This window comes from Notamacropus eugenii, chromosome 2 (assembly GCF_028372415.1).
Source record: "Notamacropus eugenii isolate mMacEug1 chromosome 2, mMacEug1.pri_v2, whole genome shotgun sequence".
NCBI classification, from domain to species: Eukaryota; Metazoa; Chordata; class Mammalia; order Diprotodontia; family Macropodidae; genus Notamacropus; species Notamacropus eugenii.
In genome coordinates, this window is record NC_092873.1 from 514,092,727 (window position 1) to 514,117,016 (window position 24,290).

Below are 24,290 nucleotides of genomic sequence, written 5' to 3' on the forward strand. Positions count from 1 at the left end.
TAAAAGGGCCCCTTAGTGGAGAAGGGAGTGGTACAGAAGCCTAGGCCTTTGGGCCCACCGTTGGTTCCAAAAGCTAGACTTACATGTGATCAGGTGGTTTCCCCTGATAGAAAGAACGATATAAGCATCAACCTGAGAGCAAGGACTGCTTTTATTTTTTTTTATCCTTAGTACCTAGAGCATACAGTAGTCACTCAATAAATATTTGCTGTTTAACTGATTAAGTTCCATCAGAGGATGAAGGTTTCCACATTGGAAATTCCCTATGAAATCATAAGTCCAGAGTAAAAAAAAAAATCAAAGTTCTTGTTTGCCCAAATGTTTGAATCCTACATCAGTCAATGTATTAGTTAACACCTCCCCCAGCTTTGCGTCATCTGCTAACTTGGTAAATATGCTATCCAAGTTATCAATAAAAAAACAGCAAATAGTAAAAGCCAGCTATAGATCCATGGGGCACTGCACTAGAGACTTCCTTTTAATGACCATTAATAATTACTCCTCGTTAGCAGGTAGGACTAATCAGGTTGTTTGTGGTGTGGTGTAACACAGTCATGGACTTGGATCTGAAAGAACTAGGTTCGAATCTGGCCTCAGACACTGCCTATGTCCATGTGCAAGTCTTAACCTCTTAGTTTCCTTTTCTATAAAATGGGGATAATTCTAGCAGGACTTATCTCAGAGGGTTGTTAAGTGAGAAAGTACATGTAAAACGCCTGGTAAATGTTAAATTGTTATATAAATCTTAGCTATTATCATTAATATTATCTAGCTCACATTTCTTCATCTTTTCCACAAAAGTGGTATGAGACACTTTGTCAACTGTTTTGCTAACATTTACGTAAATGTATCTGAGGCAGCTAGGCAGCTCAGTGGATAGAACATTGGGTCTGGAGTCTGGAAGACCTGAATTCCAATCAAGCGTCAGACACTCATAAGCTGTGACCCTGGGCAAGTCACTTCACCCTGTTTGCCTCAGTTTCCTCATCTGTACAATGACCTGGAGAAGAAAATGGCAAACCACTCGAGTATCTTTGCCAAGAAAACACAAAATGGGGTCAGGGAGAGTTGGACACAACTCAACAAGAAGTAAATCTATCCCTATTAGAGCAGTCAATTTTTAAAAATTACTTTTTATTGTTAACTTAAGCATTTCAATAAACAAAAAAGGCTGTATATAAAACTCTGAATTTCTGTTATAAAGTTTTAAAAGTGTATATACTTTTTAAATATCATCATTAAATTTATTAACCCTGTTCAGAAATGAAATAAGGTTAATAGGCATGACCTATTCTTGACAAAGTTGGGTTTTGTGATCACCATGTCCTTTTCTAGATAATAACTAACATTTTAAATATTTCTCTCTTCTTTGCCCTCACTAATACAGAACTGCTGGGATCCAAGCCCTGTGTGGTCTGTCTCTGGGAAGCAGGAGGCTGTCAGCTGCTTTGGTGAAATCAACCATATTTCCATGATCAAGGTCACCTGACCCAAGGAAATAAGGGGAGGCACTGTGACCTGGTCTTGAGGACCTTAGCACTTAGCTTTCCCTTAATAGTGCCTGCTCCAATGCTGACCAGAATTACAAGGGAAACCCACTGGTTTACAGACATACACAGGCTTCCCTTTCTGGAAAATCAGGAGGATATCTGCTCATCTCCAGTCCTGGGGCACTTCTTCTTTCCTCCAGTTTTCCAAAGATTATCAGTAGCAGCGGTGGTAGCAGCAGCAGCACTAATTCAGCAGCTCAGTAGCAGCAGCAGTAGAAAAAGTTCTAAAAGCCCAAACCAGTCTGGACCAGGGCTTCTTAAACTTTTTCCACTCTGGACTCCTTCAGCACTTAAAAGTTCTTAAGAACTTAAGAAAAAGTTTAAGAAGTGCTGGAGGTAGCCCAAGGCTGGGAGTGTTCTGTTATAACTGAGAGTGGTCTGGTGGAGAGGTATTTTTTCTGTCCAAAGGTGTTGTGATGATGGATGACATCAGTTCCTCATTGGAAGGGGATATAAACTGTGAGCCCTCCACCATGAGTGTGTTTGGTCTAAGAGAACTGGCCAAATGACCATCCTTTTATTAATAAAATAATTATCCAGAAACTGTGCCTCTTGAACCTTTTTTAATAGTTACAGGTGGTTGATGTTGTTGGATAATGTCTTTAACTATTTGCCTCCTAGCTAAGGCAGGTAAGGTAAGGCAGGAAGTGTTTTTAGTGACTGGCAATGGTTACAATGCTCAGCACTTAAATAATGAATGAAAATAGCACCTACCAGGCAATCTGCTGTGCCAGGGACCTTGAACACTAGGCTAGGGGGAAGGACCTCATTCCAAGGCAATGGGGAGACATGAAAGGCTTCTGACCCAGAGGGGTGAAGTGTGCAAACCTGATCCAGTCATACTGTTGAAGGATGGATCGGAGACGCAGAGATTAGAAGCTGGAACACCAGATAGAAGACTGTAGCAGTAGGTCAGGTCTGAGGTGATGAGGACCTGGCTCTGGTGGGAGAAGGATGTCAGAAATGAGAGGGAGAAAAAGGAAAACAACCCCTCTCACACTCTCCTCATGGAATGTTCCATACTGTTATTATTTCTGTTAGACACTCACCTCCTTAGGAGAAGTGATAGTCTCACTTTGCATCTCCCCTCGATCCTCAGTGCTGTGGTGTTCGTTTGTCCTTTCTTCTTGAAGACTACCCGGACATCAGGAAGATGAAGCCAAGACTTGGAAATGGATTTAAGTGAGGAGGGGTGGTGCCAGGTCACCAGCCTCGCTTTCTTCTCTGGAGTCATCTGGGTCCAGTGGCCAGATACAGAACAGGATGACAGGAGAGCCCACAGTAGGGACTGTCACATTTGTCAAATGAATGAGTGGATACTATTATAGGCAAGGATGACTCCAAGGTTCCCCACTTTCCCTCTGCTGTTTAATTTTTAGCTTTTTCCTATGTTACCACCTCAATGCCCTTCTACTTCACACCTTGTTCTTATTCACCACACCTTACCTACCCAAAATTTTCTGAATATTTTGTAGAGGTGCAACATGAAACCATGAACTTGAAAGTTAAATCAAGATGTGATTGATTCACAATGTAACTAATTCCCCAACTCCTACTCCCACAAGTAGGCTAGGACCCTGAAGGTGATCTCTTCAATGTTTCAGAAAATTCTGAGGGGCTGGGGTTTCTAGTATCATTGCTTCCAAGCCCCCAAAGGTGTGTTCCACATGGATTATCAGACAGGCTTAATTAGGTTTTAGAAATGATATTTTACTAAGCAGATACAGCAAGTACAGTTGTTACAGAAACTTCTCCCCAACTAGGAATGTACTTTCCCTTTGCAAACACAAAATCCTTGGGGAGGATTCAAACAGTGCATTTGGCCAAATTGTAAAAACTCAAAGCTCTTGGAAATCCTTTTCTCTCTTTGTAGAGTCCTCATGGAGCACCCCTCTGGGAACTCTGCCTGGGTTCTGAGGCTTGGTGACCTCATGGAGCCCTTTCCTCAATGTGTCCAGTTTGTGCATCTCAGATCCCCATGCACATGCTGACTTCAGCCACTGTTGCTCCAGGTCCACTGCTAACATCTCTTAGGAGAATTCCAGAACTTTTGAGGTTCTTGAGGACATCAACTAGTCAAGGGGAAGGAAAAAGAGAGTAACTCCATCCTCTCTCCCTTAAGGAAGTTTCTTTTCAGGAGTCCTTCACCCACAGGTTTAACCACCACTCAACTGACCTGCTGCCGGAATCTGAGATTCTGAACTGACTTGCAGTTCCATCCAGGTCCAGATGTGTGACTGCTTTCAGCCAATGATTCCAAATCCCTGTGAGCCTTTTAAAACAATTAAATAATTATTCATAGCTAGTTTACTTCTGAATGATTGCTTCTCTGGGCTTCTTACAGTTCTATTAATAGGGGTGGGAAGGGGGACAACAGTCATAGGTTTCAAACCTGAAGAGACCTTAGAGACCTTCTAATCTACCCCCTCACCTTTTTCAGATGAGGTACTAAGGTTCTGAAACGTTTAGTTATTTACTTAAGATCACACAATTATAAGGAGCAGAACCAGGACTGGCATGTCAGGTCCTGTGATTGAAAATCCAAGACTCTTCCCAATATACTAGGATACCTTCTGATAATAAACAAAAACTCCTTAAGCACCTACTATGTGCCAGACTGCTGGTTCTGGATCTCAGGGTTCCTCCTTTTAAAGGCACAGGGACAAAGCAATGATGTTGGCTGCCGAGGATTTGTTTGAATCCCCTACCCTTGTGCCCCACGGGGGGTCACTGAACCTCAGTTTCCTAAGGTGGAAGTTGATGACACTTTCATCTTTTCAGTAGGTGTCCAAGCGCACAGGGTCAGAAAGCCTCAGGCACTGTGACCCTGGGCAAGTCACTGGACCCTGCGGGCCTCAGTTTCCTCATCTGTAAAATGAATTGGAGAAAGACATAGCAAACTGCACCGGTGGGGGTGGCTCCTGGAGAGGGGGGCCACCGGAAGGGGAGGGGCGGGCCACTGGAGGGGGAGGGGCAGGCGCCTGGAGGGGAGGGGCGGGCCCCTGGGGGGGAGGAGCGGCCCCTGGGGGGAGGGGCGGGCCCCTGGGGGGGAGGAGCGGCCCCTGGGGGGAGGAGCGGGCGCCTGGAGGGGAGGGGCGGGCCCCTGGGGGGGAGGAGCGGCCCCTGGGGGGAGGAGCGGCCCCCTGGAAGGGGAGGGGCGGGCGCCTGGAGGGGAGGGGCGGGCCCCTGGGGGGGAGGAGCGGCCCCTGAGGGGGAGGGGCGGGCTCCAGGGAGTTTTCCTCAGGTGCCCCCTTGGGGACCCAGGCCCAGCGCCGCTCGGCGCCCCGTGCCGATCCAGACAGGATGCTTCTCCTCCCACGTCCTGGGCCCTCACGTGGGATGCAGACCCGCGGCGGGAGCAGGGGACTCCGCCCCTTCCGTGTCACCCCGTCAGTCTGGGAGCTTCGGCCCGTCTCCCAGCCTGCGGCCCCGGGTGTGCTCTAAATTCACGCTCGCTTTCTTCATTCGTTCAATTCCCACTCTTTCTTCGGGCCCCTGCCCGCGCCTGGGCCCTCCTTTCCCCACCCCCACTCCCGCAGGCCCAGACCCTCAACGGTTGCTCGGCATCCTCCGCCCACCACGTTGTTCGCCACGCCCACCCACGGCACGAGCCTACCTCCCCTTGCCCTCCCCCTCCCCAGGCTCGAAGCAGTCGTCGGCATGCGCCCCGCCCCCAAAACCCGTCGCTAAACGCCTCTCTCCGCTACGCGGGCACACTCTCGCAGCGGCCCTCGACTTCTGCCCCGCCCCCTCAGCACCTTCCTTCCCTCCGCCCCGCCCCCGCCCTCCCGTGGCCACGCCCCCTTCCCGTTCTCTCCAATCCCCTCTCTGCTTCCTGTCGCGCACCATCCTTCACTTCGCTCCGCCCCTCCCCCCGCTCCTCCCTCCTGGCCAGTTCCAGCCCAGGGATCCAGGCCCTCCGCCTCGGTCTCCGCTCCTCCCGGCCTTCGGCCTCCGGCCCCTCCTCCCATGCCCGGGCACCCACTGCTCCCGCCCCGGCCCTCCCTTCTGCCTCTCCCCGTCCTGACTCGGTCCAACCCGCCCCATCAGGTCCCGCCACTGGCCCCCAGCCAAGCCCCGGTCTTCCTCGCGCCCCGGCCCTTACCGCGGAGCCTGGGCTCGATCCGCCCGGCCTCCTGTCCGTCCCCGCCCCCTCCCAGCCCCGCCCCTTCTCCCGCCGTCAGCCCCGCCCCTTCGCCCGCTAAGCCCCGTGGGAAGTTCGCCGTCCTCGCCGGCCCCTCGGGCGCGCGCCCGCAGGAGAAAGGTGGGGGGAAGAGAAGGGAGCGCTCCTTGTCGCGCGCACGCGCGCCCCGCCCCCCGCGCGGCCCCCGCCGGGACCCGACCCTGCCCCCGCCCCCGTCCCCGCGACCCTGCTCGGTCTTACCTGTGTCCTCGGTCCTCGGCTTCTCGCCCAGGCCCCTGCCGCGCCTGCGCGTCTGCCGCGCCCTGCCGCGCCCGCGCGCCCGCGCGCGCTCCCGGGCCCGAGCCTGCCCGGTCCGCGCGCCTGCGCTGCCGGGCTCGCGCCCCCCCTTCTTCCCCTTGCCTTCCCCCTATTCCTTTGGCCTGGGCCGGGTCCCGGGGCCCGACGGAGGGACGAGCGGGGCCAGCCCGAGGCGGGAGGCCGGGGGCCGGAGCTGGCGGAGCCCTCGGGGCGGCGGGGAGGGGGCGGCGGAAGCGAAGGCGGAAGAGCGGGGGGGCGCAGCGGCCCCCGAGGCGGCCGGGCGCAGGTAAGGGGGAGGGGCCGGGCCGGGCCGGGCCGGGGGGCCAACGGCCTGCACGGCGGAGGGGGGGCCCAGCGGAGGGGGGGCCCCGGCGGCGGAGGGGGGCCCCGGCGGCGGAGGGGGGGGCCCCGGCGGCGGAGGGGGGCGCCCGGCGGCGGAGGGGGGGGCCCAGCGGCGGAGGGGGGGGCCCAGCGGAGGGGGGGCCCAGCGGCGGAGGGGGGGGGCCCAGCGGCGGAGGGGGGCCCAGCGGCGGAGGGGGGCCCCGGCGGCGGAGGGGGGGGCCCAGCGGCGGAGGGGGGGGGCCCAGCGGAGGGGGGGCCCAGCGGCGGAGGGGGGGGCCCAGCGGCGGAGGGGGGCCCAGCGGCGGAGGGGGGCCCAGCGGCGGAGGGGGGCCCCGGCGGCGGAGGGGGGCCCGGCGGCGGAGGGGGGGGCCCAGCGGAGGGGGGGCCCAGCGGCGGAGGGGGGGGCCCAGCGGCGGAGGGGGGCCCAGTGGGCTCCGAGGCCGCCGCCCGGCGCCGGGGCCTTGGCGGGGGTTCATTGGGAGAGGTTGGGGGGAGGGGAATGGGTGCGGCGATTGGGGGGGGGAGGGATGCGTGACCTGGGGGAGGGGAGGGGGCCCGAGCTGGGAGGACCGTGAGCCACCCTGGGGGGTCTGGGGAGTGGTGAGAAGGCCGCGAGGTCCGGGGGGGCATGGGAGCCCCCCGGGGTCGGGCAGCTGGCCCCCCTTCTCTCCGCCGTGCCAATGTGGGCCGTTCTGAGGAAGGCCCGGCAGCCTGCACCCTTGGGGAGCACGGACGCCAGGCCGGCCCTCCTTTTACACGCGGGGAAACTGAGGCTGGGGGGGGCCGCTGCCCCCCTCCCTCTGCCCCAGCCCCCTGCCCTGCTGTGGGCTGGGTGGAGGCCTCCGGGCACGTGTCCGGATGGGGCCCGCTGACCGGACTCAGTTGTGCCGTCCGTGTGTCTGCGTGTCAGTGTGTCTGTGTGTCCGTGCGTCCGCGTGTCTGCGCGCCACACCTGAAGTAGGTAGGGGGCTGGGCCCGGAGGTGACCAGGAGCAGGACCGTGGGCCGCCGGCCTTACCCTAATGACCCCGGGCTTCTGGAAGCAGCGGCTCATCTCCTCCCTCCCAGCTTTTGTCTGTCATGGGGCGCGCAGCCTCTGAAGAAGGAAGCCAAGGCCCACCCAAAGGGCAGCCCGGGGCCTGAGGTGGGCACACCAGGGATGAGGCAGAGAAAGAGTCAAGGACGTGGTCCAAGGAAGGTTTGAACCACGAAGAGGGGCAGTCCAGCTGGCGCCGGGCTCCTTGGGTGCCTTGGCACAGGCCAGGCCCCCGGAGGTGGAGCAGACTCTGGCCAAGCTCAGGAGGGCAGAGGTGAGATTCTCCAGAATGATTCTGAGCTGCGTTAAGGAGCCCAGCCCTAAGGTGGCCAGCATTCCTTTGGTGCCCTGCATTTGTATTTCCATTTGATGCTCACCACGACTCTAGAAGCCAGTGCTAGAGAGGAAGAACCAGGCCCAGAGCGGGTCCTGAGCGTCTGAGGTGGGATTCAGAGTTGGGTCTTCTCGACCCCAGGCCCTGCACTTTCTTCACTGGACCACAGAGCTGCCTGGATCCTTTTGGAGTCATTGGAGAAGGGGAGAAGGTGCGGACAGCTGGGGAGATCGGGGAAGACTGCGCATGGTGGAGATTCCTACAAGTCTCAGCTCCTGCCAGGAGCCTTTGCCAGGCCTTCGCTCCCAGACGATCCTCAGGTCATCCTGTCGCCATCTTGTTTGTACGTACCCGTGGAGAATGTGCAAACGTCAGCATGTGGTCTCCCCTGGCATACTGGGAGCTCCTTGAGAGCAGGGACTGGGTTGCTTTTGCCTTTCTCTATATCCCCAGAGATTAGCACAGTGTCCAGTACATAGGCAGAGATGAGGAAGGAAGATGATTCAGGTGAGGCACAGGGCAAGAATAAAAGCCCTGTGGGTGGTAGAAGGTTGGGTTTGCAGAGGAGCTGGCAGTTGGGTTTGGCTGCCCTGGAAAGGGGAGCAGTATAAAGACTGGCAGCCTTACGCTGAATAATTGGTATTTTTTCCTAGAGCAGGGACTCTTCAGCCAACGGGTGGGCTGGGAAGACCTGAGGACCCTTCTCAGAATATTGTTTTTTAAATGCACAAAGTAAATACATAGTATTATAAAGGAAACCAATTGAAATATGGTTTGAAATGCAATTTGAAATATATTTATCAAAAAACAAGGCCATGTGCTTCGGGGGGGGGTCAGGTAAGAAGCTGAGTCTTAGAGGTTGGGGAGCCCCTGGATGTCTGAACAGAGGAGGGGCTCCATCAAATCTGGACTTCAGAAAGTGATTTTGGTAAACACTCAATGAATGGATGGAGATTGGGGAGACAGGATGAGGAAAGGGTAAAGAGAGAGCAGCAAGATAGAAATGAGGCAGCAGCTGGTGGTGTAGATTGAACACAACCTGGAGTCAGGAAGACTTGAGTTCAAATCCTGCCTCAGACACTTCTTAACTGGAGGACCCTGAGCAAAGCATTTAACCTGTTTGCTTCCATCTTCTCATCTTTAAAATGGTAATAGCATCTATCTTGCAGGGTTGTTGTGTGCAGCAGAATGAAATGATATTTGGGGGAAAAAAGCCCACTTAACCATGCTGTCTGGCACATAGCAGGCATTATATAAATGCTTATTACCTTAAAAGTGTGCAAGATGTCATGGAGGTAGGATCCATAGGCCTTGGGAATAGACTGGAAGATCTGAGTATGCCTCCAAGGTTATGGTGCCAAGAAGGACAACGGTGTCCTCTGAAATGGGCCAATTTAGAGGAAGATGAGTTGGGGGGAAGATGACAGGTTTTATGTTGGGTTTCGATGCTGATAGAGCCATGTAGAAAAGGAGAAGAAGCAGAGGGTGGGAAGACCCTTGCTCACCTCCTGGCTTGTGTCATTTGGTGTCTCAGAACCTGTTTCCTCACTGGCCCAGATGATCTTGGAGATGCTTTCCATTTGTGAGTCCCACACAAGGAGGGCCATTGGTGACTTTGTGGGATTAGCGAAAGACAGGGGCTGGCTAGAGATTCAGGAGTCTTCTGTGTGCATGTGACTGCTAAGCCTCCAGGAGCTAGTGAGATCACCAGAAATGGAGTCTTGTGGGATACCCCTGATGGGAAAATGGGGGTGCCTTCCCGTAGAGGGTAGGCAGAACAAGGATGGAGCAGCGGCCCTGAGTCCAAGAGTGCAGACGTGTCAGGGCAGAGCAGGAGGAGAAGAGGCTGGGCACACTCACTGCAGGACAGGCCTGTGTGAAAGTGAGGATCCAGGCAGCAGTGGTGAGGCCCAGAAACTCCGTCACTTTTAGCAGCAGCCAGAAGAGATGAATGAGACCTGATCCCTGGCCGCTGGGCTCTTGGCTTCTAGCACGGAGGGCACATGGCATGTGCCCATATACTGAGAGCCATAAGGAGGGGCAGAATGACGTGGGGATAGGGGTGCCGTCAGACATGGAAGACTTCCTAGAGAAGATGGGAAGTGAGAAAGGAGAAGAGAAGACTGAGCATGGGCATGCAACTGCCTTCCAGAAGTGTCTAAGAAGGCTCAGACCCCTGCCTGAACCCAGGGGGCAGTGGCCAAGAGGCCAGTGGACATCAGGAAGAACTTTCTGGTGCTGTGCCAAGTGAGATGGAGGCTGAGGCTGCAGTGACCCCTTGGACGTCAGGCCCTCAGGCCCCTTCCCCCTGAAGTGACACTGGGTGGAGAGGAGGGATGCAAGGGTTTTTGAGAGCTTGGCAGGATCAAGTCGAGGGTTTTTGAATGACGGGCGGTGGGGAGAGCATCAGGCAGGGAGAGAGGCAGGGACAATGTTTTTCTCTTTACCTGACGTTTTGGGTCCCCCACATGAGAGTAAGATGGCCCTGATTTTTACAGGAGAATCGGCTGGCCTGCATGAAACGCAGTGGAAAAGTCAGCCTGGACCAGTGTTGGCCATCTGAGCTTTTCCAGATGGGCAGGCAGCTCCTGCCTCTCATTCTCAGGAAGAAGAAGCCGAGCAGTAGGCCTCAGAGCACGTCCTTGGACATCCCTGAGTCCAGCTCCCCACCTGCCTTCATTTTTCCCAGAGAGGCCAAGGTCTGCTAGAGCTGGGATTTGAACCTGGATTGTGCTGTCCTGGAGTGGTTTACGCTGTTGAGATGTTGTGCATTGTTCTAAGAAAGAAGCACTTTACAAGAGAACAGAAAGGTTTAGAAAGAGATTCCATCAAGTAGGAGTGCTTGGAAACCAAGTGTAGAATGCTATCTTTCCTAACAAGTCCAAGCTATAGGTCCTGGATTCCAGCACCAGCACGTCTCTTTTCCTGTTCTCTGTCGTCAGCCTCAGACACTTAAGGAGCTGGAGTCTCAGGGCAGGCCTCAGTCTCCCCACTTGCCTCTGAGGCCCCTCCCAGCTCTAAATCTCTGAGCGCTGCACTGCACAGGTCCTGTGGCGACTGGGGAAGCTGAAGTGTCCTGCCTGAGGCCCTCCTGGGCTCCCCCTCCTCTTCTGTTTCCTTATTCTGTAGGCCCCCAGGAGCCTCCCGTTGGAGAGATCCGTCCCTGGAGGGAACACAGAAGTAATCAGAGGATGGATGGGCTTCGGGGTGTGGGATGGCATGGCACATGTTGATGTGGCCCAAAACCTCAGGAAAGGAAGAGTTTGTCTTTTTTTTCTACTGATGTAGACAGTTTGCCAGGGGTTCAGGAGCTTGCCTGGTTAGCCAGGCTTGTGTGGGGCCTAGAAGTCCAGGATGGTGGCCTACCCCGGGGGCAGCCCAAGAAGTCTGCTCTATGTGACTTCCTGGGCCAAGCAGTCAGAATAGTGCTGGATTTGGAGTCTGGGGTCTGTGGAGTCTGTGGTTCAGGTGCCACCCAGCTCTGCTTACTCCCAGTCATCTTGGCTGAATCATTGAACCCCTGGACTGGTTTGAATCCTAGCTCAGCTGCTTAGAACCTGGGTGGCCACCTCCTTGGTCTTCCCTTCCTCATCTGTAAAATGGGAGAACCCCTTTGAGCCAATTCCAGGGTTTCCAGTTGGTGGGTCTCGGGGCCATTAGTGACCCCTGCTGGTTGGAATCAGACTCTATAGTGAAGAACTGGAGAGCCCAGGACCTGTCAGGGAGTTCAACCAGTCCCACAGTCAGCTAGCCACAGTGATTGTGTGCACTGCAGACAGCGGAGCCAGCCTAGGCCCAGCACTCCTTGGGCCATGGCCCACAGCTTTTTAACACATTCCTTTATATTACCCACAGTTCCCATGGTGACCTCCTCTTGAGTACCCATTTCCATCCTTGTGTGAGTGCGTGCATGTGTTTGCATGTATGCTGAGGATCAGGCAGGGAAGGGAGGTGGCTGCCCTTCTGGGACACCTAAGAGGGCCCAGAGGGAGCCAATGCTGAGTCAGTGCTAGAACCCTGCCCAGGGCTGTTCCAGCCTCCAAGAAACCTACAAAGCTGAAAGCATGCTCTTACCCCTTAAGAGTCTTTGCTCCTTCTGTCTGGAGCTCGGCTTGGTCCCCATCACACTGTGCCTAGTGTCATTCTTCACTTTCGAGGTCAGCCATCAAGTGCTGACCCTCGTGCCGAGCTTGTGTCCCTAGATCTGCTCCCAGTACGTTGTATACAGTTTGTTAATAAAGGCTTGGACCGAACTGGACTGTCCATCTCCATCATTTCAGACTGTGGAGCTGTTCATAGACTTCGAGGATCCCTTGTGCTCCCTCTGCCCCCATTAGGATCAAGCTTCCTCCTTAGGGGAGTATTTCCTGACTAGGAGCAGGAGTGGCTGGGAGAGGGGTGGATGCTGCTGCTAGGAAGCTGGGCTGTTCCCTAGCAGCCCCGGGCTGACTGCCCTCACACACAAGTGTGGCTGTCTGTAGCCCCCATGGGCAGCAGGGATCCATCCTTGCTGAAGGGATCTTGGCTGTTCGGGGCCTTGGATCTTACTGCTTGCTACAGCTCTCCATGCCCATCCCCACACTGTTTCAGCAGAAGCAGCCAGAAGTGCGAAAGGATCAGGACAGACCTTTTGTAGAAAAAAGTAGGGTTTTATCTGTTCATAAAAACAGCATTTTCAGCCTTCAAATATTCTTGGCTCCATGTAGAATCTTGTCCCGTCTTGCACAGGAACAAGGCTGGACTCCTCCCAGGAGCCACATTTTTGGGTTGAGAGATGACTTCTTTTTCTGATATTGATAAAACTGTGAAACTACAGGATTTCAGACTGGATGCCAGGCCCTGCCCAAGCCCAGCTCCTTCATTTTATGGGAAACTGAGGGACAAATAGTTTGTCCAAGGTCACGTGGTGAAGCAGCAGCAGAGCCACGCTCTCCTCCACGTCCAGCATTGACCCTTACTTTGATTTTTCCCTCAGAGGCCTTTTCAACATGTGTTCCTTTTGGATAATTTTCATATTCTAAATCTCTAGGTCTTGTGAATATAGCATTTATATACTGTTGGGGCACCTAGGTTGCGCTGTCATGCACAGAGTGCCTGGCCTGGAGGCAGGAAGACTCATCTTCCTGAGTTCAAATCTGGCTTCAGACTCTTACTAGCTGTGTGACCCTGGGCAAGTCATTGAACCCTGTTTGCCTCAGTTTCTTAATGTGTAAAATGAGCTGGAGAAGGAAAGGGCAAACCACTCTAGGATCTCTGCCATGAAAACACCAGATGGGGCCACGGAAAAGTTAGACTCGACTGAAATGACAGCCAGATAGACGTGTTAGTGCATCATCTCCTGTAGGAAGTGACCATCTCCTTGGTCTTTTGTCTTTGTATCTCTGTTAACCAGGCACATGTTAGGGATGCAATCAGTGCTTCTTGCTTGTGTCTCTTTTACTTCTCCCCTCTGAGCTGTATGTGCCTCCAGGGCAGGTCTTCTCTGTACTTCTCCCAGTACCTAGCACAGGGCTTGGCACAGAGTTGGAGCTTAATGAATGTCTGTTTAGTGACTGTCTTAGTCTTCTAGCTAAGCCAGCCTCCTCCTTTTGGGTCTTGCTTTTTGTAGGTGCAGCCAGGGGAATGTCTTGCTACCTCAGATCACAAAGTTGCCCGGACCCCGGTCCTATCTATGTCAGGGAAAATGGCCGCCTCCACATGGTAAGCCTTGCCCTCGATGGCGTCACAAGCAGCTTGCGGGAGCCAAGGCCTTTGAAGTTGTTCCCCAAAGGTTTCTCCGTGGAGCTGTGCATGAACAGGGAAGATGACGCGACCAGGAGGGAGAAGACGGACCACTTCATCTTCACGTACACAAGGGAAGGGAACCTCCGTTACTCAGCCAAGTCTCTCTTCAGCCTTGTGCTGGGCTTCATCTCCGACAACGTTGACCACATTGACTCCCTCATCGGCTTCCCCGAGCAGATTGCCGAGAAGCTGTTCTCTGCCGCAGAAGCCAGGCACAAGTTCACAGAGCCTGGCGCAGGGCTTCGTGCCTTGCAGAAATTTACAGAGGCCTATGGGCGTCTGGTGCTGTGCTCTCTCTGTCTTCGTAATAGGTAAGTGGGGGTCTGAAAACTAAAGATTAAAGAGGCTCCCTATGACAGGAGGGCAGGCTTGTTCAGGTGCAGGCCAGACTCAATGCCCCAGGATGCTGAGCTTGGATAGGTTTGCCTTCCTAGTTCAGCCCCCCATTCTGCAGGTGAGACACTGAGGCCCAGGGAGAGAGAATGACTTAGAAACGTAGGTTTCTCCAGCTAGAGCTGAGAGAGACCTCAGGGACTCTCTATAAGGAGAGGCCTACCTCTTCTCTCTAAGGTGGATGCCAGAGGTTTCTAGTTTATTTGCAAAGGTCATATTGGGATACTTCTGGTCTGGAGTGACATCCCAAATTGAAGGGGGGAAGGGTTTTTTTGGCTTTATAGTGCAGGAAACAGCACAGCCCAGGCCTGCTGTCCAACTAAGGAGGCTGAGCTGCTCTGGCCTGCCCAGTCATCCCCTCCCCTAGAGCCCCAGATGCCCCCTGGGCCTCTCATGTAGGGAGCTATCATCAGGAGTTCCCAGGGGGGCTTCCTTTCCTCCCTGGCTGGGTTCCTGGCTTTGACTCTCACATCCTCCACCAACAGCCCTTGTTCTAAAAGCACAAAAATCTCTTGATTAATTCTTAGTAGCTACATGGCTTTTTTTTTCCTCTGGTTGTTCAGCAATTCCCCAAATCCCCATTAAGTCTGTGATTGGAAGATAGAAAATAGCAGTTTTATTTACAGTGCAATTAAAATATGACTGGCCAGGTAAGGTCGGTCTGTGAACTGTGCTGCGCCTGTCATCCACCACCTCTGATTCAGCATTTCAGAGGGACTTCTAGGCCCTGAGCCATCTGCCCTTGGGAGTTGGGCTGGGAGCACATCTTACCTTGGTGTGGGGATGGAAGAAGCTAGCCCTGGGTCCCACCTCCTCTCCCTGCCTGCCCTACAGGCAGCAGAGAGGGGTCTAAACCTTCCACACTATCCTGCAGCACAGCACCTTTTCAGGGATGATTTCCCTGGACACTGGAAAGGTGGGGCTGGCAGAGCAAGGCTTTTCCTCCACACACCTGAACCCTCTTCATTTTTTCTCACTGGCTTCGTGTCACCACCAGCATTGGGTAGAGCACAGTCTCGGCTGGCTTTCTCCTTGGGAGAGCTGCAGCCGCCCAGTAACGTTAACAACATTGCTCACCTCAGCCCCTAATTTCTCCTTTACTGCTTAGCTCACCACAAGTGAAACACATTCAGGGAGTTGTGAGAGTGAGGGGCTGAGGGCAGACCCTTTACAGCCATGGCCAGAGGCAGGCAGTGTGGCCACTTAGACCTGGCATCTGGGGCCCAAAGGAAAAGTACACTGACTAGTCTCTGTCCTTGGCAGGTACCTGGTGATTTCAGAAAAGCTCGAAGAGATCAAGTCTTTCCGGGAGCTGACCTGCTTGGATCTTTCTTGCTGTAAGCTTGGGGATGAGCATGAGCTCCTGGAGCATCTCACCAATGAGGCCCTGTCCAGGTAGGGCCTATCAGCCATGCCACCCCCGGCTATGCCACACGGAGGCCCCAGAGTCCACTGAGCCTTTCACAGGCTCCTCCACCCAGAGGTGAAAGGGACCGCAGGGGCCAGCAGGGCATCACTTTATAGTGGGGGAGATTGAGGTCTAGGTCACACAGGAATAGTAGGTAACAGAGGCAGAATTTGAACCCAGGACCTTTCCCATTGTCCCATGGTGTTTATTGAGGACTGGGTGCTTTCTGACAACCTCCTCAGGCTGTGTCCATTCCGTCTCACCCCTGCTACTGAATGCAAGATCACGCATTGGATCTGCCTTCGGTCACCTAGCCGCTCACGCCAGGCTGTCCAAGAGTGTAGAGAATGATTGCTCTCGGTCCTGATTTTTCCTGTTCATTTCATAGCTACAGAACTGCTCAGCTTTTCTTGTAGAACACAGATCCTTTGGGGAGTTGGTCTTCCTGCCACCGGCTCAGGCTCTCCCTCACCTTGGCAAATTATCTTTGAGTTCTTTGGGAAAAAATTGATGGCCCTGCATCCAGTGTGACATGGAGCCTTGCTGAACTCAGCTGTTCTGGTCTTGGGGCAGGAAGCAGCTCGCCCATTCCTGGGCTCAGGCTCAGAGCCCCTCAGGTCAGGCTATTAGAGCCTTCCAGGGCTCAAGAAATGGGGAGGGGGTGTCACTTTTTACCTTGTTTGAAGAGTTATAAATAATCAAACAAATCACTTTTGAGAATCTTAATTTAAACACTTGTTTTGGTATTCTGTGACTGTCATGGCTGGGTGCCATGATGGGCATTTGGGTATAAAGACAAAGAAGAGGATCAGGTTACTGGAATGAGACCAGTGCACACACGTATGGAATGAAAGTTTGCAGAGTAAATGCAAGGAGTCTGAGAGGCCAAGGCACAGACGTGTGCCCAGCCAGTGCTGGGGCCACTTGAGGGAGGTGGGTTGGGGAAGCCTCATGGGAGCTCAGCTGGGGCTCCATGCAGAGCCCCCCAAGTAAATTCTGGTGTCTGTGGCTTCACTCCCACAGCGTGACCCAGCTCCACCTGAAGGACAATTGCCTCTCTGATGCCGGGGTTCGGAGAATGACAGCTCCCGTTCGGGTGATGAGAAGAGGACTGGAAAACCTTGCCTTACTCGACTTGTCCTGTAAGTTTGGTGCAGTCACAGTGGGAGGGCACCAGCCTCGAGTCCAGAGAAGTGGCCTAGTTGGCCATGGTGGCCAGGTCTGTGCCACCTTCTAGCCCAGCTCCCTTCTCTCTTTTAACGAACCCGAAAAAATTTCTTTAGTTTGAACTTAAGCAATACCAAAAAAGAGCATTTCTGGAATCAAAGTAGAATGGGTAGAGGGTTATGTGTGTGATATGTGAATCTCTTTTCCACAGTGTTACTGCTCCTGTCTGAGCTTCCTTCTCCCACCCTTGCTAGATGTTTCGGTGCCCCCCACCCCATCCTTTCTTTCTCTTTTCCTTCCTTTCTCTCTTTCTTCCTTTCCTTCCTCTCTTCTTTACTTCCTTCTTTGCTTCCTGCTTTTCTCTCATTACCTCTTCTCCCCCTCAGACTCCTCCTCTAATTAAACACAGGAAAGACCCTTCATAACCAAGAAGCTGGACCAAGCCAAGCACATCCATGCTGTGTCAGAGTTCCTCCATCCCTCTTCTTCCTCCACTCTGCAGCAAGGGTCCCTGGCATAGTCTCTGGGGCTTTCCACCAGCTCAGTAATGTTTCCTCACATTTGTACATGAAGTTTCAGCCATTACCCATGATGGATCAACATTCCCTTAGGTTCCAAACCTTTTTGTCTTTTGCTTCCTCCTTGAGGATGAGAAAATTTGTTTTACTTGTGACTAATCTGCCCACACCTTGGCCTCCTTGACCCACTCCTAGCCCTGCCTGTTTGCTGATTGAGCTTGTGTCCCTCATTCTGTGTTTATAAGTGTGGCTGAGGGTGGAGGTTTTCCACCTCCTCTGTGTTAGACAAGAATGAGGCACACCTGTTTGTTACCCACCTGTCCCCTTCTCACCAAGAGCAAGTTCCCCCCTTCCTCCTTTGCCCACTATGGATACCTCCCTTTACCCTTCCTTCTCTTGTCCCTCTTAGAACCGATTCCATGTACCCATAGGTCCCCTGCTTTTCTTATTTAATTCCATTAGTTTCCTTTGAAAACATTAAGATTCTGAAGTGACACCTGCTTCTTCTCCCCCATTAGGATGTCAGGCTTTCATCATCTCACTGCTCCTTTCAGCTGCTCCAGTGAAGGTACCTTTCTAGATTTCTCTTGCATTTGCATTTCACAATTTCCGTTCAGCTCAGTTCTTTGCATCAGAAATGCTTGGAAGTCTTCTATTTCATGCAAGGTCCATTTTCCCCCTGTAGAAGTATGCTCAGCTTTGCAGGTGGAGTCCTTCTTGGTCATAAGCCTCCATTTGTTGCCTTTTGGAAGAGATTCTGTTTGAAGATCACCTCCCCTTCACCACAGAAGCTGGCAAGGCTTATGTGATCCTGACCATGGTTCCCGGTACTTGGACTCTCTCTAGTTCTGTCTGCTTGGATATTTATTCTTCAGTGTGGAAGCTCTGGCAATGACATTGCAGGCTTTCCCTTTTGGGTCTTTTAGGAGATGATCAGTGTATTCTTTCTGTCTTTACTTTGCACTCTGGTCTAAGAGATTTGGTCAGTTTTCATCTATGAATTCTTTTTTTTTTTTTAAGCAATTGCTGTTAAGTGACTTGCCCAGGGTCACACCACTGGTAAATGTCTGAGGTCAGATTTGAACTCGGGTCTTCCTGACTCCTAGGCTGGTGCTATATCCACTGAGCCACCGGGCTGCCTCTCCCTGATGAATTCTTGAAAGAGAGTGTCCAGGCTTTTAGGGTTTTCAGGGAGTCCATTGCTGGGCAGAGGCGGCCACCTCCTCTCCTTTGTCATTCTCCTTACAGTTCCTTCTTCCAGGGCTTTTGTGGTCCTGGTAGAGAATCTCCTTTTTCCTGTATGCTCTTTTCACTGGGGAGCTAGGCTCTCCTTCTGGGTTAGCCCTTTTAGTTGGCTTATTAAAATGATGATGCAGGTAAGTAGCAACCACAAAGAGCCAGAGAACCGACCCGTGTCCCCGGTGTTCTTCACACAGTGGTCAGGTGCCTTTCAGTCATCAGGATTGTGTTTGAATCCTTACGCCATGGAACACACATGAGCAACATGTCCCAGTGGCAGTGAGAGCGCTGAGGGCGGTGAGGTGCCTCACTGTGGGCTAAAGGTTGGTCCTGGGGCATACAGTGTGGGATGACGATGATGCCTCAGCCAGTACCCCTTTCCCCCACTCGGAGTAAATCATTAATCTTTACTGCCTGAAAAACTCCGTATTTTAGTAACAAATAAGCTTGATGAAGAGCGCTGGCGCTGAGAACCCAGGCATGCAGAGATTTTAGGAGCCATAATATTTTTCAGTCAATCCACAGTTTTGTCGGCTCTGTTTTTGAAAGTTTCTTTACAGACTCCAGTCGTTGACGAGAGGGTTTGGGGCCTTCTCGGGTTTATTCTTCTCTCCAGATTTTGTTGCTGAATCTCTGAGGCTCAGAGCAGCTGACCTTCCGACCCTGTGTGGCACCTCTAGACAGAGGTCTGGGCACTTGTGACTATGTGGGCACTTCCTGCTGCTCTTGGGCTCATCCATGACTCTGCCCGCCTGGAGCATCCTCAGGGGAGTGGCTTGCACTTAGGGCCCTGAAAACTGTGTGTCAGCCTAGGCTTTTCTGGGAGTCCTCCTTCCCTGCTGCCTGGGGCCTTGTGGCCACAGGTCCTTGCTGTAGCCTGGATTTGGCTTCTTTAGCGCTAGAGTAGGATTGTGGGCGTTGGGTTGTCTGTCTCTATTCGAGCTCCCTCCTGGCCAGACCTTGATCTCTGAATTTCCATTTATCTGCTCACTGTGTCTGTCATCCCCTGGGTTCTGCCTGCTTTCCCCTGCTTCTGTTCAGACAGAGAATTCCACCATTCTCTGAACTTCTCCTCATGCTCCCATCCCACTCATACCAGTTGTCACTCAGCCATCAGTGGCTTCCACTTGGTTCTTGACAGCACCTTTTAGTGCTGAATGTATCTACAACATGATGAACCCACTTGGGAGACAGGCAGAAAGAAAACCTTCCCAGCCCCCCAGGGTCAGCAGAGACTGTTTTGGTGATTGTTGGATCTGTTGGATCCTGACCTTCCTGCCTGGGCATGTTGTGCCCAACCATGGGGCCCCTAAGCATTAAGTCCTTATGAAACCTGGATTAAGTCCCAGCCGAGGACCATCCCCCAGCAGGAGGTGAGTGCAGCTGTCTAAGATGTGACGTTCCACAAGGTCTGCAGAGCACTTGGTTCTGTGCGTACACTGCGCAGTTGTAAGTGTTCCTGTATTGTGAATGAGGAGGCTGAGGCCTAGTGAGGGAATCGTAGCTGGCTCAGGCCTCCTGATCCCAGTCTAGGGTGATGCCATTGACCCACCAGCCCCTTCTTATTTCCCCTCAGATGTTCACCATTCTGCAGTTGAGCTTGCATGGATGCCAGCAGAGGCTGGCTCTTTTTTTCCATGTGATTCCAAAATAGACACAGTCACTTGACATCAGCCAATCAGCAAGTGTTTATGTTCGGCCTGTGCAAATGCTGGGGACCCAAAGAAGGCTTGAAGGGTCACTGCCCTCGAGAGGCATGTGGTCTAAAATGGGAGCAAAGAGGAGATGGGACATAGCCCAGCTCATCCATCTCAGAGACGGAGGCTTGAGCCTCTGACTCAAGCCTTTCAGGAAACCAGAAATTTCTGGAGGAAGCGATGGGGATGGGGACAGGAACCATGGAGAGGGTGCTGGGTGCGAGGAGCAGCAGTGGGCCAGTGAGAAAGGGGCCAGAGCCTGAAGGAGGAGTTTAACGATGGTCAGGATCTCCAGTTCATCCTGAACAGCTCCTGCGCACCTGGTTATCTCCATGTTGTTATAGCCCCAGGGAACTGTGAGCTCCTTGAGAGAAGAGGCTCTTTGTTGCCTTTCTTGTGCCTGGCACACAGTAGGTCCTTATTAAGTGTTTGCTTACTAACTGTTTACTCTAGTACTTCTTAGACTTGTGATTAATATTTGGCCCAAAATTTTATTTTCAGGGAAACAAGTCTCTTGTGGTTCTCTTTCCAGGTAATCCGGAGATCACCGATGCAGGAATTGGCTACCTCTTCTCTTTTAGAAAACTGAACTGTCTGGATATCTCTGGGACTGGTCTTCAGGTGAGAGCACAACCCTCCTATGGGGACTGTCTGAATGGTAGCTGATGCCCTGATGGGGGTGAGTCTGGGCATTACTTACCCGTGTCTTCCTTGCTTAGGACGTGAAGGCTGTCATGCACAAGCTTCAGACTCACATCGGTCTCGTTCACTCCAAAGTGCCTTTGAAAGAATTTGACCACAGCAGCTGTAAGACGGAGGGCTGGGCAGACCAGGTACCCTGGGGAGCGACCTCATCTAGCCCTCTGAACACTGACGTAGTGTGTTCAAAGATGGCAAGGGCCGAGTCTGTGTCAATAGGTTTTGTCATTTATCTCCCCCATTCAGTGGCAGGGAATGTTACTGGCCTTGCTTTGTCTCTTTGGGTTTAGCCCTGGGTCCGGGTCGTGCACACAGCAAGTGCTTCATCGGAGCCCAGGGCTCAGGGCCTTGCTCCCCCTCCTGGAGCTACATGATTGCCTTGCCCTATGCTGCCTTGTCCTTGTTGCAGGGCTAGGGGAAGATAACAGTAACTAATGTTTGTGTAGTACCTACTGTGTGCCAGGCCCTGGCCTGAGCACTTCACAAATACTATCCCATCTGATCTTCACAACAGCCTTGGGAGGGAGGTGCTCTCATTACCCCTGCTTTACAGATGAGGAACCTGAGAAGTGAAGTGACTTGCCCAGGGTTACGTAGCTAGTGAGTGTCTGAGGCCAGATCTGAACTCGGGCCTCCCCAATTCCAGGCCTCATGCTCTTCACTGCTGGGTCACTTGGCTGCTCGCCACCAGAATGGACAGGAGCTTTCAGAAGCCTCAAATAAAGGCTAGCACTTTGTAGTGCCAGGCTCTGTGCCAGGCCCAGGGGACGTGAAGGCAGAAAGACTGCCTTCCAGGAGTTTACATTATACTGGGAAAGACAAAACAAATGGTCTTAAGACTGCTTTCCCCTGGTACCCCTGAAGGACCCCAGGCTTGGTGTCAGGGGGGCTGCCGCCCATCCTGGAGCTTTGCTGTGCGGCTAGCTTTCCCAGGCTCCCATTGCCCCCCTCCCAGGACACAGAGCTGAAGAGTTGGGGGGCTGGAGGTGGGGGCTGCCTGCAGGGCCCCTGCGGTGGGATGGTGGTGGACTCCGTGGTGGTCTCTGTTCCAGATTGTTCTGCAGTGGGAGCGCGTGATCTCCGGAGCTGTCACAGGCCAGGACAAGCCCCGGACAGCGGCATCCCGTTTCTGTACGTACCTCTGACGCAGCCCTGCCTCTGCTCTGCTCTCTGAGCGGTTAAAGCTGTCCATTATTGTTGCTCAGCAGGAAGGCCAGAGTCACAGAAGGTCAGAGCTGGGAGGTCATCTAGAGATGATCGCCCAGGACCATGTAGGAGACAGAGGCCCAGGTTAAGTGGGGGCCCAGGGGCGCCCCCACAGCTAGTAAGTAGTGAGCTGGGACTCATACCCTGGTCTTGGACCCCGGAGCTTTCCCACCAGAGGATGGGCTTGTTCTGGGAGATGTGGAGCCTACAGAGCTCAGAGCCACCAGCATGGTCTGGGTTTGGTCTATGAGGCCTGATGCCTCAGGCCACCTTCTGTCCAGACAGCCTGGGCTGGGGTCACCTGTCATGTATCAGAGTGACCTGGAGGGTACTACTCTCTACACCAAACCGAAAAGGGGCCAACAGCAGGCATGGGGCACGAGGCCCGGTGGGGGGATGTCACAGGGAGGCTGATGGCTGCTCCATCCCCCCAGGATTGACTGCTGTGACAGGTAGTGAGCTCACTGTCACTGGAGGTCTTGGAGCAGAGATGGATGAGCCCTCTGCAGTGTTCTGGCACTAGATTGGGTGGACCTCGATGCCCTCACAGACTCTCACACCAGACTCAGTTTGTGTCTTTGCTTCTGCCCTAGATGGAAAGCGGCCCCGGACAGAAGCCCCTGCCAAGTGTCCCTTAGCTGATGCCCACATGAACTCTGGCGAGAAACTGCAGTTCTATAAAGAGAAAGCCACAGAATGCCACGGGCCGTCATTGAAACGGGAAGCAGCCATGAGCCCTGAGCTCCAGAGCGCCAAGAAGAGAGCGCTGGAGGAGCCTGACAAGGAAGCGCCGAGCTCTTCTTCATCCTCCAGGCAGAAGTATGTCTGCCTCACCATGGAAGACTGGGACTTGCTTAATTCTTACTGATGGGTGAGGGGGGGAGGGCGTCTTCTGGCCCCAACTGTACTGTGGGGCGCCAGGGGACCAGTGACAGTGGGCTTTGGGGTTGGAATTGGGCCGTGGCCTGGTAGAGTGAGCCAAGATGGCGGGGCGCTCGCATCCAGAGCAGGAGGCCGGCGTTTCTACTGTATATTTTCAATACATAGTAATTTTTCAAATAAACCTTTTTGCTGTTGTTAGCTGGTGTGCTTGGATTAGAGTGGGGCCAAGGCCTTGGGGGAGGGAAGGGGAGGGGAAGGGAGATGTCCTGGAGCCTCTGTTTGCCTTTCTGACTCCATTTCTCAGAGAAGACTTTGACTGCCAAGACTGACTTGTCCTTCACCTTTTTCCTGCCAGGCCCCTGCCCACATCAGTCCTTTCCTTCTGCCCACGGCCCTCCCCCTGCTCAATCACAGAAATAAAAGGCATTTGCTTTTAGATGAGCAAAACTACTGCCAAAAGACACCAAACTTGACAGCGTATGTCACATTCTGTGCCCATAGGCCCCCCCCACCTCTTGTACTGAGAGGAAGGAGTCAGGTGCTTCTTTATTCTCTGGAACCGTGATGGTTCATTGCAGTTCTTACAAATTCAGCAGCCTTTTAAGGTTATTTTCAGTTGCATTATTGTCATTACTGTATAGACCAGGGGGTTCTCCATTTTGTGTGTTCTGAACCCCTTGAACTGAAGCCAGGTCAAACCTAGGAACCCCTTCTCAGAATTACGTTTTTAAATGCTTAAAATTAAATGCACAGGATCACAAAGAAAATCTATTATAGTGAAATAAATGTTAGTTTTTCCTTCCCAGATCTTGGACTCCCTTGAACTCTCTTCAGGGAATGCTTGATGGGGGGGAGGGGAGTTGTGGCCCCTGGGTCCAGAGCCCCCCATGTACAAGGCTCCTGGCTCCAACATCACCTCCCTGGAGTCTCAGGATCTCTTATTTTTTTTCACAACAGTTTCTAGAAGCCCTGACACCGAACATCCGATTCCTACAAAGTCAAGCAAGATTTACATTTCAAGCCTCTCCTTTGGGCTCTTTCTCTATCCTGATGAATGAGTCATCTTGGAGTTCTTGCCACAGTGTTCAGAGCGAGATAATGTTGACCTAGTGATGATTAGATATTCTATAAAATAAATGAGAACTTCCTGGTTGTTCTTTTTAAGTTGGGTTCTGGCTGATTGATTCATCCTGACCTTGGGATGAGTCATTTAATTTTTCTGTGTCTCAGTTTACCTCAGAGTGGTTCAGCATCTCCCTGTGCTGTAGCAATAATGTGGGGTCTTGGAATTCTATGCCAGTGGGATGCAAAGACTGGCAGATGACACATGGTCACATAGCCAGTCTTGCCCATTGACATTTATCCAGGCAGCTCTAGGGGTACAAAGACAGGCCTATAAAAGGCAGGCCTGCCCTCAAAACACTCTTCTGGGACAACCAGCCTGGCCAAGTGTAGGGCATCCCATCATCAGAGGGTGGGAGAGCCTTTTTTGGCCAGAACACTCACTTGTCTTCTAAGGTGAGTGGAGGGCCTCTGAGTGAGCCATGTCAGCGAAGCGGTGAAGAGACACTCCCTCCCCCAAATCCCAGCCATCG

The 24,290-nt window shown here is 53.1% G+C and overlaps 1 protein-coding gene and 1 long non-coding RNA gene across 7 annotated transcripts; one reads left to right on the plus strand and one right to left on the minus strand.

Moving 5' to 3' along the window:
* Positions 1-132: 132 nt before the first annotated feature.
* On the minus strand, positions 133-6,022 carry LOC140530176 (uncharacterized). 5 transcript variants are annotated; one of them, XR_011975832.1, is made up of 5 exons: positions 5,935-6,022; positions 4,157-4,418; positions 3,727-3,822; positions 2,600-3,622; positions 133-2,490 (listed from the first exon to the last, which is right to left on the minus strand). It is a non-coding gene; the product is annotated as an uncharacterized lncRNA (long non-coding RNA). The 5 variants fall into 5 exon arrangements; XR_011975831.1 differs by lacking the exon at positions 5,935-6,022 and adding an exon at positions 5,656-5,714; XR_011975829.1 differs by lacking the exon at positions 5,935-6,022 and adding an exon at positions 4,885-5,610.
* LRRC42 (leucine rich repeat containing 42) lies at positions 5,735-22,893 on the plus strand. 2 transcript variants are annotated; one of them, XM_072649527.1, is made up of 8 exons: positions 5,735-5,814; positions 13,311-13,797; positions 15,143-15,274; positions 16,311-16,429; positions 20,441-20,529; positions 20,628-20,741; positions 21,660-21,738; positions 22,407-22,893. In XM_072649527.1, the coding sequence occupies exons 2-8, from the start codon at positions 13,325-13,327 to the stop codon at positions 22,679-22,681; spliced, it is 1,281 nt and encodes a 426-aa protein (XP_072505628.1). In that variant the 5' UTR covers positions 5,735-5,814; positions 13,311-13,324; the 3' UTR covers positions 22,682-22,893. The 2 variants fall into 2 exon arrangements, with proteins under 2 accessions (XP_072505628.1, XP_072505630.1); XM_072649529.1 differs by lacking the exon at positions 5,735-5,814 and adding an exon at positions 6,029-6,277.
* Positions 22,894-24,290: the final 1,397 nt, after the last annotated feature.

Excerpts from the sequence above, each read along its gene's own strand:
- LRRC42 (XM_072649527.1), top strand. The coding sequence starts at position 13,325 with ATGTCTTGCTACCTCAGATCACAAAGTTGCCCGGACCCCGGTCCTATC. Across the intron at positions 20,530-20,627 it reads TCTCTGGGACTGGTCTTCAG|GACGTGAAGGCTGTCATGCA; the intron begins GTGAGAGCACAA and ends TTCCTTGCTTAG. Across the intron at positions 20,742-21,659 it reads CGGAGGGCTGGGCAGACCAG|ATTGTTCTGCAGTGGGAGCG; the intron begins GTACCCTGGGGA and ends TCTCTGTTCCAG.